The sequence below is a fragment of the Astatotilapia calliptera genome, chromosome 2 (genome assembly GCF_964374335.1).
Source record: "Astatotilapia calliptera chromosome 2, fAstCal68.1, whole genome shotgun sequence".
Taxonomy (NCBI): domain Eukaryota; kingdom Metazoa; phylum Chordata; class Actinopteri; order Cichliformes; family Cichlidae; genus Astatotilapia; species Astatotilapia calliptera.
Window position 1 is genome coordinate 6,773,594 of NC_137423.1, and position 15,478 is coordinate 6,789,071.

At 38.2% G+C, this 15,478-nt stretch overlaps 1 protein-coding gene across 4 annotated transcripts in view; it reads left to right on the top strand.

The window, feature by feature from the left end:
- Positions 1 to 446: 446 nt before the first annotated feature.
- ldb2a (LIM domain binding 2a) overlaps positions 447 to 15,478 on the top strand; it is a 110,732-nt gene continuing 95,700 nt past the window's right edge. For all 4 annotated transcript variants that reach the window (XM_026183047.2, XM_026183056.2, XM_080304782.1 and 1 more), the window contains exon 1: positions 447 to 710. In XM_026183047.2, coding sequence (XP_026038832.1) covers positions 579 to 710 — 132 coding nt within the window. In that variant the 5' untranslated portion in view covers positions 447 to 578. The remainder of the gene's footprint in view (positions 711 to 15,478) is intronic.

A 15,478-nucleotide genomic window follows, 5' to 3' on the forward strand; every position in this document is an offset into this window, starting at 1 on the left:
CTGTGTGTGAAGCATGCTTTAAATGCCCTGCCTTTGCACTGTTGTTGCAACTGATGCCCATGCATTGCTTCATGCATCTGAATCCTACCAGCACTAGGCTTTATTCAGCCAGTGTTGGCAGGCATACTTAAAATCTGATACGTTGGGAAATACTTTGAAGAAATATTTTAATATTAGGTAAAGAATAGAGCTTTTTTGTTAATAACATGCGCAGAATTACTTACGAGAGGAAATAACGAAACACATACACACATGAACATAGAGATCTTACTTGAACTTTGCAAGAGTGCAAAACTGAGTGTAGGTCTTGAGGGAACAGGAAACGACTTCCCTCCTCCCCCTTCAATCCTGCCCCCCCTTCCTACCCACCGTTCCTCCCCCTCCTCTCCTGCTCCCCTTCCTCCCTCCTCCCTCCTCCAGCACCACGCTATAGCAGCGAACTAGGCAGGCCAACTTGCAGAGTGCAGCTCAGCCTCGACAGCGGCTGCTTCCAACTGGGGGTCTTCGGAGAGCATCGCACTCCCATGTGCGCTGCTGTGCCCGCTGGATGTTGAAATCGCGCCGTGCCAGGAGCCACCATGTCCAACCCAACCCACGACCCGTTCTACTCTTCTCCCTTCGGACCCTTTTACAGGAGACACTCGCCCTACATGATCCAGCCCGAGTATCGGATCTACGAGATGAACAAGCGGCTGCAGGCGCGCACAGAGGTGAGCCGACCGGACGTAACCGCTACACGGTCCCGTTTAGGTCGAGGTACCGGTAAGAGGGTGGCGGGTTGGAGAGGAGGGACGAGATGCCGGTCCGGGAGAGAAAGATGAGCCGAGAAGGTCCGTCAGGCAGGAGATACGGATATAATGCCAAAGTACCAAACATTCCTAAGGTGAAAGTAAACAGGCTCTGTCTGTAGTCTACGTTACAAGAAATAGACGTCCTCAGAAGTAAATTGTTCTAGTCCTAAAATTTTAATTTGAAGTTGGGAAATGCTGATTTGTGGAGGAGGTCCTTTTGCTTTCACGTGGCCAATTAACCTGTTAAAAATTCGCGGCTTTACTGTCATCCAAGTAAGTCACCTGAGGTTGGGATGAGCTGTAATAATAAAAGTAAGAAAATCAACAAAAGTAGACTTTAAACATTTGAGGTCTCCAGTTTAAATATTTTAATCAGGGCACCAAGCTAAATCACGGCTGTGATTGTGGTTCTAAAATGTGGCACATTTCTAAGAGAAAGTTACGTAAAGGCTAATCATAACAAAGTTTGAAAAAAAATCCCAGAAAATATAAGAAGTCCACAAAGACTATGCAAATAGGCTATGCAGACTGAGGCAAAGTAGCCTTTTCATTGGATTTAATTAATTTGCATACATTTACATTTTGCCTGGTGTTTGCATATTTGCATATGTTTCTTCCATGTGGAGTGGAGTAGAGTTTGTCCACTGAAGTGGAGCGTTTCTGGTCTGCCTGTTCAGGACACAGATTCATCACTGCGGATTAGATTTTGTGAATGAAAGTGGCCCTGATTGCACATTTATGATTGCATGGGGTGAATTCCTTTCATGTCAGTCTGCTGATGCTTCATCTCATTGGGTGCTAAGTGTGTGTGGCATACAGTGTCATTCAGACTGAACTTTTGGTGATCCCTTTCTGAGTTGTACTGTATTGGGAGCAGCTGTCTTCAGCATCTGTTCTGTAATCACAAATGTGTAAATCTGCAGATAAAAAGTTCATCCAACATGTCAAGTTCTCCTCGCAAACAATCATTAGAGGACAACAAAAAAGCTAAATATGATAAATATCATCTTTTAATAGCCTGGCTACACATTTGTAAATATAAATATTACGGCTCAAGCAAAAAAAAATTGTCATAAATATACTTTTTTTTTTACCAGTACTTTTTAGTTGACTGAATAATTCCGTCAGTGGTATGTTAGAATTTAGAAAAAAACTCTCATTACAGTTCCCCAGAGCTCAAAGGAACCTCTTAAAAATGCCATGTTTTTTTTTTGACCCACAGTCTAATACCCCAAAGATCTTCAGTTTACTATCACAAAATGTTAAGAAAAAACAGACAAACAACATTTGAGAAGCTGGAAGACATTTAAAGCAATTAATTGCTATTTGTCAACCAAGCAACTAATAGTTTTACCTCTAAATATTTACTGTTTCAAATAATTTGACTTCTTGTTGCCTTTTGAAGCTTTTAGACTAGAATTTGAATCCCACGAGACATTTTAAACTGAGAAACATGCCCATTAAATTATTTCATGTGATGTTTTTACTGTTATTTTAGAAAAACCTTCAAAGCCGGCTGAGTTACTGCAGCAGCTTGCAGAATGGTGCTGACTTTCCTAAAGAGGAACTTGCAACTTTAAGCAGACCAAGGCAATGTTGCTGAGATGCAATGGCCCAGTCTGATGCATTATTCATACGAAGTGGTCCAAACCCCAGTGGACCTCAACTCCTGTACCACACATATGCACACGCACCAAACGGCACACGCACTTACACATGAGCAATCTCAGATTCATACACAGACATTACAAGACATTTATTTTAAAGCAACGCCGGACTCGTATACAGCCCGGACAAACATGGCATTGAGAATATAGACACACTGTACAGGCACATAGCAATTTACACCATTACCTCTCCTCAGACTAAATTATATAATTGCATGATAACATAATTAGTTGCTTTTTTTTTCTGCCGGTGTTCATTGTATGTTCGCTTCCTACTTCATCTTTTTTCTCACTTCACTCCATGGTGAGGGTGTATCATATGTCTTCTCTTTTGCGATGTTCTTATTGTTCAATTAAAATGCAGGTGGTGAATGTAATGAGGAAGGAGTAGTGTCTTATAGAAGCGAAATAAATGCTTCGAGTTTTGCAATTTGTTTGCATCCAGATGTGTAACGCAGCTCAGCTCAGGCTTTTAACAAAATTATGTAGTAATTATCCTTATGAATGCAAAGTAGCCGCTGTCATTTAAGAAGAAAAAAAAACTTATTGTATACGTGGTAAAGGAAAAAGGTTGTAAAAGAAATCTCCCTCTACAAATCTACATATACAGCATAATGTCTATTTTGCCTTAACTAAGACTGAGAGTGGAAATATTATACATTCTTCATCAAGCAGACTCACTGGAGCCTTTTACTTCCTGTAAAGCGCGGTTAGCCGGTGCTGGTGTCCTAATGATGATGATGCGTGCCTGAAGGGTCATTCTATTGCTTGTTTTATCACTGGGCTGCTTGCTACTCAGTCCATCTCCTCCAAGACAACTTTAAAAGTCAGAATACATTTAGAAACAAGAGCAGTGCAGGGTCATGCTGGTGTTGTTACAAAACAGGAAGTTTGGGATGTCGCTCTCCCTCTTAAAAGAATACAGCCAAATTGTCCTGCTGGATAGTTTAAGGAATATTTTATCGAGATTTTGCTGCTAGCAGATTTTGCGGATCCATGTCCTTCAGAGTTTAATAGCCAAACTGCGAATAGTTAACTGCTGTTTTATGGAGGGAGTTTTTTAGTTTTGAAAATGTATTGGTTGGAAGCCCACAGATGACACTGTTCTAAGAATAATTGCCAAAAATGTGTTATTTCTTCCTTTAAATATGCGTCTTTGTCTTCTTCTGACCTTATTAAAACTATATAAAAAAAGAATGAACTGTTCCCTTTGCATAAGGGAATCCTACTACACCAATTAAAGAAATATTCATGTGTTATATGAGCCATGCATGAACAGAAATATGTCATTATTTTGCTGCCAAAAAGTCATCACAGGCAAAGAAATGGACACTGTGTCTTCCCGCATTTTTACATTATTTGTATGGGATCAGTAGTTAGACTTTTTAACAAATCGTAATAAAACTAAATTAACTTACCGTCAGCACTGATCACTGATATAGAGTATACATGAAATCTCTTGTTTTCAACCTGCTAGAGAGATTTGAACAGATGTAATGTGTCAGTTTATGCACTGCATATTTGCATTTTATGTCTGTGGCCACTGTCTCCAGGATGAAAACCCTTCTTAACCTGTCGTGAGAAGTAGAAGGGGTTTATTGTTGTTGTTTTGATGTACAGCATATGACACCGAACATGTAAAATCACCCAAAAGAACATACGATATTGGCTACTTCTGCTGGATTTTAGTATGAAGTGACATTATTTGACTGGGGCTGCTGCTATATTTTGTTGATCCTGTCAAAACGATTTCAAGCTTGCAAACAGCAGTCTTGTCAGAATTATCACCCGAGTAAAGATGCTTAATATCGTGAAAGAACTGCCATTGTTAAGAATAAGAATAGCTCCGAGCGTACTTAATATCGCGCTTGCTGGCAGACCGTCGAGCCAAAATGACTCACTATAGTTTGCATTCCTGCCGTTTTAAGTAGGGTTTTAATAGGGGAGCTGACTAAGCCTCAGTGTGGCATCACCTTTAAAAAGTGTTGAAGGATTCGTCTGAAGTTAGTCTTCTGTCAGAAATACTTCCAGTTGTCTTATTCATGAGTGTGCGTTTGAATTTGCTTGGCTCATGGTGCAACTGCAGCTCCCACTGGCAGGCGCAGGACTCAAGGACTTGACACTTAGAGGAGACTTACTTACCTTGAGAGGAAGTCTGTACGACTTAGTGAAATCTATAGAAAAAACCTTCATGCAAGGGAAGAAAAGCAAATTGATAAAATTACACGGACTATTTTTATTCCTTGGGATTACTGTCTAACATGCAGTATTGCCTCATGGACTGCAAAGGTACAGCAGCGTCTTTTATCAGCTTTGGTTGTGTTTAGTGCATTAGAGTGTTTGTTATCAGTTTCTCTTCTTCTGTTTTGTAGTTTACTCTAGGCTGTACATATTTCCATATTTATGGGTTTGTTACCTGCAACCCCTTAAATGAAACCATATGCATTGATTTGTTTAGTTTGGCTTCAAGGTGCACTTTTAGGTAGAGAACACACACACAGATATATATGCATGACATTTGTTTTCTTTCTCAATTATTCAGTCAGTTGATTAGAAAAATTTCCATCCAATGTCTTTTCTTTAGTTTACTGTAATTCAGAAAAGGAAATCGTCCCATCGGTGTATTGTTTCAGCTTCAGTTTGCTTTAAAAATGAATAATTAATTAGCTAAGTAGTAACTAAATACTATGTAGAAGTTTTTCAATACTGAGCTAATCCTTTCATCTTTGCTGTAGTGATCATGGATGTAGTGCCAGTAACTATTATACTGGAGAACATTTTAAGTTTAAATAATGAATCTCTGCTAAATTCGTTTGACATAAATCACTTTTTTTTAAATTCAAACAGCGCTTCAGAACCAAACGCTGTTCTGTTTATCGTCACATATTTAAAGAAAAGCAGCATGTCGCCTCTGATTTGAAAGCTAAAAATTCATCTATTATCAGAATATTTGCTGGATTCATTTTTGATAATCACAAATCATTAAACTAATCTTTTCAGCTGTACTACAGTGATGATAATGTCAGACCTGCAACTGGCAATGCAAACTGTTCTCTTTGATTAATTAATGATGATTTCTAGTTTATAAACTGTCTGAAAACACCAAAAGGAGAGGGGAAATTTGCAACAAAGGTAATCTATTTAAATCAATTATTTTAACTAAAAAAGAAAAAAAGCAGTTGGATTAAGTGAAGTGTGAACAAAAGCAACAAAGCTGAATTGAGAATGTGGAAAATGATTGATTTTCAACACAGTTCCCCGTGAATTCTGATTTGTAACATGAATGCTGATAACAGATATGTCATGTTGTCAGCATTAGGCTTGTTAACACAGCAAATACTTTTATCTTTGTAATCCCGAGGAACTTTTTTATCCCCCCTCTCAGTAGCAGCCGTTTCACCTGCCATGCACCCAGAGGCACACATGGAAATAAGGAGGAATAAACGCTAACGACACAACCTGTCCTGTGTGTTTGTCTCGGATCAGGGCTCACCTTTGAACTGATAACTGTGCTGCAGCTAAAACAGTCCTGCTGCTCAGATGACTCGGGGTCTGCTTCTATCCCAACCTTATTACCTGCTCCATTCATACTTATTACCTGCCTGGCTGTATTTCTGCACGGGGCTGACTGCTATCCCATTACCTTCATTTTACACAATGTGAACCCGCTGTGACCTGGCAATCTAAACAGTCTTTGATGTGGATTTGATGCTATGCATACGGTGTGACCACATTGTTTCTGTGCTGTCGCTCGGGGGGGCCGCAGACCTCGTCGTACGGAGGCAGCTGCAGTGATTTGTGGGGGAATTTGACACTTAAGCGTATGCAAATGAGGCAGCGGATTAACATTCAGAGGAGGAGCTTGGTCGACCTCAGCTGCTGTAAGGCCATTAGCATAGAGGACATTAATATTCAGCGGCGGAGAGCGGAGACACAAAATAACACTGTAAGTAAAACTACAACACAGAGAGTGAAACAGAAGGAAAACAAAAGCATTTTAATGGAGGTGCGATAATAGTAGCTACAGGGCTGCGTTCAGAGACCTCTCTGCTGCTGCCGCTGCTGCTGACATTGGCTCTGTTGGTCACACTCTTCCTCAGCACATAGACAAGCAATCAGTAACAGTGATTGGCAGGCCATTCATTGGGTTCTTGTGTCTATTGCACATAGTTAGTCTCATTCTCATTATTCAAATGGCCCCACAGACCTGACTCATTGGCTCGACTTTGGAACTGGAGGAACTGGAGTGTTCATTATGGCCAAATCCCTTGTTCCTGTCAGGAGCAAAGTGGATCTGTTCCCATCAGCTCGACGTGTCAGATTGACATGAATAGGTTTATGATGTAGAGGTCAAGTTGGCACTGAGCTGTAAGGTTCACATAGAAGGATTAGAGATGAGCCACCAAGAACACACTTGATGATTTCTTTTAGTGAAAATTGGCTTTCACATGTTGCTTTCACAGAAAAAAGACATAAATTGCATATAATGATTGTTTTCAGCACAGATCGCGCTCCTTATACGACCATTTGGTAAATAAAAATATCAGAAACTTGTGAAAATGGACATGGGAAGACCTTCAATTTATTTATTCATCCAGGTCTTCCACTGATATTTAATGTATTATAATTTAGGCCAAAGTAGCGAGTCATCATATTTGAGGAGCAAAATCAAATAGATTTGGCAATTTTGGGCCAAACCGCACTTTGTTTCTACAATGCAGTTTCCCAATAATCTCATTCAGTTGTTTACATTGTCTTCAAGTTATCTTGAAATGTATTTTCAAGCTTTATTGATCATTAATAATAACATAAGGCAAGAGTTAGTCAGCTTAAATCAATAACGGAACACCAGAGTTGTCTGCCCCTTTTTTCTTTTAGTGTTATTGATAGATTCACAAAAGTATACATAACCCCTTCCCCACAGCAGAAAGCTTTATTCCACTGGCAGCTGAAAATCATCTAACTTTCATTCTTTAATCATCCAAATTATTACAATATTAAAAACTTTGTCCAACTTTAAGTAGTCCAGGTTGGTAATTGTGAAAATTCCCAGTTTCTTTTCTCTTTCTTTGTTGGGATATTAGAGGGTTACTAAGTAGTTTCTAACCTCACACATTTTTTTAATGAAAGAGAGAATTAATTAGACAGAATTAAACCTGAATTCTTTCTAATGACCAGCAGGGGGAGACTCTTTCGCTTGCAAAAAGTCTTTCTGTTGTACCGAAGTCTATGGGAAAACAGCTCTTCCTGCGTGCCCTCGCTTAACACTTTTGTGATGACTTAAATCGCTCTGTCTGTTTAAAATCATAGTCAATAAAACATGATGTTTATTTTTGTAAATTATGGTCACCATTGGAGACAAAAAGAAGTTCTTTACCAAAAATGAAGCGATAAATACTTGGTAACATTTTTGCAGTGCATGTGTGTGAAACCAGCAGAGAGTAATTACCAGAGAAGTGTCGAACATCGTGTTGCCCTTATCTGAACCATTACTGCTGGATTTATCTACCATCGGGAAAAACAAGCCAGTGTCACTTCAAGACTTTAAATGTGACACAGCTGAGTTTTAATCACTTTTTTAGATGATTTAAACTGCTGGACAGTCTGTAAAATCAATTGTTAGAAATTTGTTCCACATCTGGTCATTTGGTTTGGTGAAATCTGCGTCTTCTTCTTACATTGTAAATGTTTAGATGTTTATTCTCTTTTGCAGCTGAAACCACCCTCAGTGAAGCGTCGCATCTCAGTTAATGAGATGTAAAGCACTGATTGACAGTGTTGATTTTAATGATTCAATTATCAAATACATGGCAAATTAAAGATCATTTTTAGCTAGATAAACACATTATGCTGCATTTATGCTTCCTCCTACACATGAAAAAGGAAAACAAAGGAGAAAAAGCTAAATAGCTCAAATAAGTGTGCACCATTTGTTATTTACTTGGAATAAACAGCATTATTATTTATTCCTCTATCAACCAAATCTCTAATATGTGTTGTTATTGTGATTCAATGCCTTATTGACAACGAACAGACATCTGCTTTTGTGGATTCGTAAAATGCTGCGGAGCTCTTAACATTAAAAACAAAAACATTTTGGATTTTCATAATGTTGCCAGTCACTGAAAGGACTGAATCACATTAGCTTCTGCTTCCCTTAGTTAACGCCCCGCTAACATCCCCTTAGGTTAATTAAAGAATAATACTGCTAAAAGGTGAAGCAGCCAGGGTGATAGTTTTGAAAAGAAATGGTAACCTCTTCCTCAGAAAACTGGTCATAGCTGAATACCATTTGTCTATTTATTATTTCATTCCTTAGAAAGCTGCTGTCTGGTGTGAAAACATTGAATAGAGACACAAAAGGACTTTCTTGAGATGTCCACTGTCCACTTTTATACAACGTTAAGGATGAGAGTAATTAATGTGTTTTTTTTTTATACAGCCTGCAGTGTAAAAACACATTAATTATTTATTAATTAAATCTAATCATAATGTTATTTATCTTAGATATTAAGATACATTTATGAATCCTTGGAGGAGAAACTTTTTTTTTTTATTAATAACGAAATGGACGCAAGATCACAGGAGACAATGCATAACACCAAAGTAACTGTAGTAACTCAACAACATACAAACTACTGCATCTTAAGTCTTCATGATTTCTCCTGCCATTAAATAATGTCTATAAAAATAGGAATTATCAAGATTGTTATGCTAAGACCGTATTACAGTACATGTCAGTTGTTTAGTCTCAGTGATCAATTGTTATTAATAATTAATTATTGGATTGGGTTTCTAGGTCCCCTGGCTTTAGAGAGTTCTACGGTGAGATCCGGCTCATTGTTTAGTTATCTAGCCTGCAACTCTTCTGTTCTTATAATGCAGTTTTTGCCAATATCCACCAACCCACTGCACCTGCTCAGCACCAAGTAGCAGGCCAGTGGAAAATGTAAAAAAATAAAATAAATAACAACCCAAAAAACCCTAAACATAATGAAACTAAGTCTACAAATCTCCACATCTGTAAATCCATTATTCCCTGATTTGGCATTTATGTGATGATGGTGAAGAGTGCTCTCAATATGTTGGTCCAAAGTCTCCCATAGATGTCAAATTGGGTTGTAATCTGGTGACTGCAAAGGTCATAGCTTATGACTCACATTATTTTCACACACGTCAAACACATCAATGACCACTTGGGCCCTGTGGATGGTGGCATTATTTTTTCTCGAAGAGACCACTCCCATCAGGAATGTTTCATCATAAGCTAAGGGAGATAACTCAGAACGTCTCAGTATTGATTTGCAGTGGTTTGTCTCTCCAAGGGGACAAGTGGACTCAAAACATGAGAGCCCGATGCCTCTGACAGCATAACAGAGCCACCGGATCAAGTTTTTTAATTTATCACCTGTCTGTATGTCACAGTCTGTTTCAACTGACACAAGTGGTCAAAACAACAACAACAAATACAGGTTTTTTAGGTTTAATATGTCCATCCATTTTATTAATAGCGTAGCCAAAAGTGTGTTACCCATGGGGTCTGAAGCCTATCACATGTGACACAGGTCAAGATGGGGGGTACTCCCAAAGGGGTTGACACTCATTCGAAGGGCTAACAGTAGAAACAGTCACACACACACAGCCACCTTAGAATCACCACTTAAACATGACTTTGGGCTCTAGAAGAAAACTGAAACCCACTCAAATGAACATAAGACGTTAAACCTCTAAAGTGAAGTGCTTTTAAAGTAAGAGATATGGACTTCAATATGTAAAAAGCACAAATCTCATTTAAGAACACAGTGATATTCACTCATCAAACTTTTTAGATCACTAAATCACCAAGACTGAACTATGGGTTGAACTCTCCCTTTGGTCCTTTCCTTGAAAAATATTTCTACTGAATCATAAGTCAAGCTGAACTTTGAACAAGAGGAAAATATTGTATTTATTTAAAATGTGACATTCATATTTGTAATAATCTCCCTCTTTTCTTTTGGGGTAAAGCAGTGGGGTTATATTTGTGGGTTGTGGAAAAAGTAGTATAGCTGATGCAACTGACATTTCATAAGGTTATCTGCCTTAAAATCAAGCATATCAATGAATTAATAATAAAGTACTTTATGTGACTCCGCATTTCATTTTTACATATATTACATATATATATGTTTATTTACATGTTGATTTTAACATAATTTTTTTAATGTAAGTTGTTAAAGTAGACAAATTTGGATATGATGTGTGTGTATGAGTAATGCTATACTGCAAATGGGATGCTCTCAGAGGATGTTTCCAGAAAATCATATAAAGCGAAAAAAAAAAAGACCTCTGGTCAAATCGCAAGCGTCAGTCACATCCAGCAGGATGCTGAGACAATAGACCCACCTTTTTCCTGGCCCTTTCCCATGGTTCCTTCCAGGCTGCAGTGTTGCTCAGATAACAGGGAAGACAGACGGGTCTGTAGTCTGTTCGTGTCCTGTTGTTCTGCCTCCCTGATGTAGTTAGGCAGGCTGTCCTGAAACGGAAAGGTCACAGGTTGAAATTTTGAACTTGAATAACTTTCAGTTGATGGGCTTAAAATTAGTCATGTTTCCTGAGAAAGAATGCAATGAATGAAAATGTTGTCTGTTTGAAGCACTTTTCTTTTTTCTTTTTTTAAGACCATGTCCAAGTAGTTACACTCCAGTGTTAAAGTTTAATGTTAAATTTGATTCAAGACAGCAGAGACAGCAGAGTCTTGGCAATGTAAGGATATTTAAATTTGACAGTTAGAACAAATTTTGCTGTATAAGCTACAGGTTTACAAATGAAATATATACAAAATTACTGAAATATATAAAAACGAATAGTAATTACTGATTAAACAAGCTGATAAGAATATTATTCACTGTCTTTATTTACACTGAAACCTAATAATGAGCTCCTTAGTCCTCTAACACTGATTTGCAGTGTTGTGTTATTGAAAGCACTGCAATTCTAGCTGCATAATGTTTGAGTGGCTCCACAGAAGAAAAAGGTTCAACAGTGGGTACAGTGAACTCAGGGAGGCACACTGTACTTCAGCTTCTGCTCTGCGCCAGTTTCTGGGCGTTTCGTCATTTTGCTGATCAGCTGTTCGCTCTGATGTAGTTTTTCCTTTGAGATGAATTTACTGACTTATTCTGGATTGCATACTGTTTTCATTTATATATTTTTTTATATGCTCATTTAGCCAGAGAACATGCCTGGGCATGCATGCCTTTTCTTCAGCTTCTATATCTCCCAGGCATGAATATGAAACAACATCCTTCAGATACTAAAGCTCACACATTGCATGTAAACAAGCCCCCAGCCCTCCGGAAGTGTCACTAAGCAAGACACTGAATGTATATGCCTCTAAGAGTATTACACTGGTCTCTGATCTTGCAAAAGGAAGATTTGATTTTCAAGAAATTTATCATCGTCCTTCTTATGCTGGCACACACAAAATGTTGGTTTTGAGTGATTATTACAGATTATGCTCTCAGTCATAGAACATCAGACTCATTTCTAATCCAATGAAGTCGCATTCACTGTCGATCTAGCTTGAAATGTGACAAGAGCTCAGGCTTTAACACAATAAGGACAGTGTTATGAATATGTGCACTGTATATCCAGTTTAAATAGAAATTTGTGCTTAAGACATTTGTGTGTTTTATCATTTTTTTGTTTAGAAATGCTTTTCCTGAGATCTCTTTTGATAAATTTATGAGTGTGTCTATGAAAAGGTGATTAAGAAAATAAAAGCAAATATAAAACTTTGCACTATCCCTATAGTTTACAGCTACAATTAATTTAACTCAATTCATTTTAGTCTATCACTTAGCCTATTTAGCGTTCCCTTGCTCATTTCACAGTTTAAAATGTCTTTTCTTTTAATTAAATTTAAGTGAATTAAAGCTTAATATGTTTTGTGAAGACCTGTAAAAACTTCTTATGTTCTCTAAGTTCCTGTTTCAAGTGCAGCACGTCAGTCATTGCGCTCGTTTCATCAGCCGAACGAGCAACAGGTGAGATTGCAAAGCGAGCACTAACAACAGCAGGAGGGCACACGCACAAACTTAACAATACCAGTGGATTTGATGAAATCCAGTATCGATCAAGCGTCTCGCTCCACAGTGTTGAGGAACTATTCCCTGTTGTTTGTTTATTAGTCTAATTAGCACAGTGGAGAGAAAGAAAGGCTGCATGGGTAGCTCCGTGTTGGTGCGTCCAAACCAGAACCTGGAACCGCACTTTCTTGTTTATTTTAATTTCTTATGGTTGTAAAGAATCATTTTCTTTTTGTGCTTTCTCATTTATTCATGCATCTTGTTGTTTCAACATTTTCCATCGATATTGATGTTTGTTGTTACTAAACATGGCAGCTGTGCAGGTTTTACGAGCACATTTCAGCATTTTTTTATGTGCAAACCTACAGCTAATGATTGTGAATATTTGCTTGTTCATTTTATATGACAAATTCAAGGATTCCAAAGAAATATCTTTAATTACCATGTGTTTTTAAATAATCAATAATCCAAGGATATATAAAACATCCAAGATGCTTATAACGAATAAAACCAAAGTTAAGGAAATCCTTTAATTTAGTATTTTCGAAACTGGTTTTAGTTTGAGACCCCCCGTGGGGATCACAAGGTAAATCTGACGTGTCACTGTATAATTGCCAAGTTGGGACATATTTTTCAGCTTATGCCTGCTTCTACTTATTTCTTGTAAAGGTCTTAAATCTCATGGCAGATACACAAGATGATAAGTGAAGTTTATTTTCTGTCTTGTAAAAAGAAGGGAAACAATACTTCTGATACAAGCAACCCGTGAAAGGACCATTGGATCTTTTTGAATCTGTTTGTCATTGTACAGTGACAACAGGGAAAACAGTAGTAGGAGAAATATTGCCATTGTGCACAATTAACTTAAAATATTGCTGCCTTTGAAATGGTTCCTTCAAAGATGGGGACCGGGGCTTGAACCATTCAGACACAGCTGCTGTTAACAGTTAATAGTGTGTTAAGACAGCAATAAAACGGCAATAAGATGAAGTCAGTTGCATGCCCTGTGTTTGTGATAACATGGTGGTTAACTGAAAAAAAAAATCCCAAAAATTTACATAAATGTCTTATATCCAGAGTCTAGCCAGACCCTCATAGATTTGAAACAGAGTGTCAGAAATTCCTCCGTGAATAGTGATGTAGTTGTTACAGCATGGTAATTTAACTGCAAATGACATAGGTGTTCAACAATTTTGCTGTTATATGGGAAAGCAACCAGAATACAACTATTGCTGAGGTGGTTACCAACAGGTCCCACAAAAACGATCACAGTGCTTTTACTCATTTAAACTCTGTCTGTGTGGCATTTTCAAAGCACAGTTGTGTAGAACTTGATTTTTAAAGATTTTGCCAATGTCTTTAGCAGGTTTCAGGAGGAGGAGGTAACAGGAGGGTTGAGCAGGAGAGTTGTATTACTGCTGCTGTGGGGATCAGTCCTGCCCCTTCACCTTTGGGGTGAAAGCCAGAAGCGTTGAAGTAATTCTGATTCATTCATGTTTCCTGCTTTAAAACAGCAGACAAATAAGTTCTGTGTATTAACCCTGACCTTAAACTGACACTTTAACACAATAAGTGGTATCTGAGCTATGCCTCTGACTGCTGCCTGTGATGTCTAACGCTGAAAAATGAAGACTAGAAAAGATACCTAAGTAAAGTGGCAGACATGCAACCCAACATGGGAATATCTTTGCTTATTTCATATATGGGTAGAAAGGTCATTCCTCGGGAATGTGCGCCGGCTGTTCAAGGGCAATGACTTCTCTCCCACTGCACTCATTTCTCTTAATTTGCATAATGCTCTGCTGGTGGCTGTACGGTGGCCAAATGCAGCAACACGTTAGGTCTGCATTATATAAAAACACTTAGAACCCGGGAGGGTAAGCCTGCATTGATATCAAACATCGGTGTGTGATGACACTCTTGACATGATTAAAGTGGTGTTGTTTATGCAATCTAAAAGAGAGTTTTTCCGTCGTCACACTGAGGACTCCCTGAAAGATACAGCCCTGTGCTCCAGGGGAAGCTGTGACTTTGGTTTTGTTGCGCTTTCAGTTCAAATGGCAATGATTTGCAAAACCGGGAAATTAAATTTTATATTTAATTTTATTGCACTTTAGGCTCTTGAAGTCTGATTTTTTCAATGTAGAAATGCATTTAGGTTACAGTTTATTTGATTTGCTGATGAAAGAATATAGAAATCATCAAAACATTCAAGTCTGTATCGGCATCATTAGGTTCCTTTTTTGTCCATCTGACCAACCCCCCAAATTTCCAGTTTATAGTTAAATTAAATGGGATTAGAAGTAGGAAATCCTCATATTTTGCAAGTTATTCCAGCAAAGGTTTTATATTTGCATGCTTGTTAAATAACTTAGATGATCAATCAACCTTGTGATTAAATTATCTACCAGATTAACACTTAGTTGGATTCTAGTATGGACATTTCGGGAGGAAGCTAAATTTATATAGATATTTTCAGTCAAGGTATTGCCTCAGAACTCGTGAAAATGACAATCATTCACCAGAAGCATTTTTTATTAGACTTTGACATGTGTTACTTGTCAGTGGCCTTCACCGTACAATGAAAACAAACACTACCTTGCTAAAGATCATTCTCAGACACCCAGTGAGTTTTTGCTTCTTTTATGTTGTTATGCTCCTCGATACCTTGAAGCTGTTTGAGTCTTTCACAACAAAACTTTCTTGGCCCACCAGTCAGCTGCGCTACGTGGTATTCAGGAGTTGAATGGGGTTTTAGACATCGGCAATTCTCCAAGGTCAGGTCCCAGACACGCCTACACTCTTGGAGGCTTTTCTGTCACAAGAGGCTGGAAGCAACAATGAAGAAATAGAGACTAACAAAAGCTTCCTGGGAGAATGGTTCATGTTAAACTTACAGATGTTAAGGGTGTGAGGACCGAACGATACAGAGGGAAAGAAAATGAGGTCA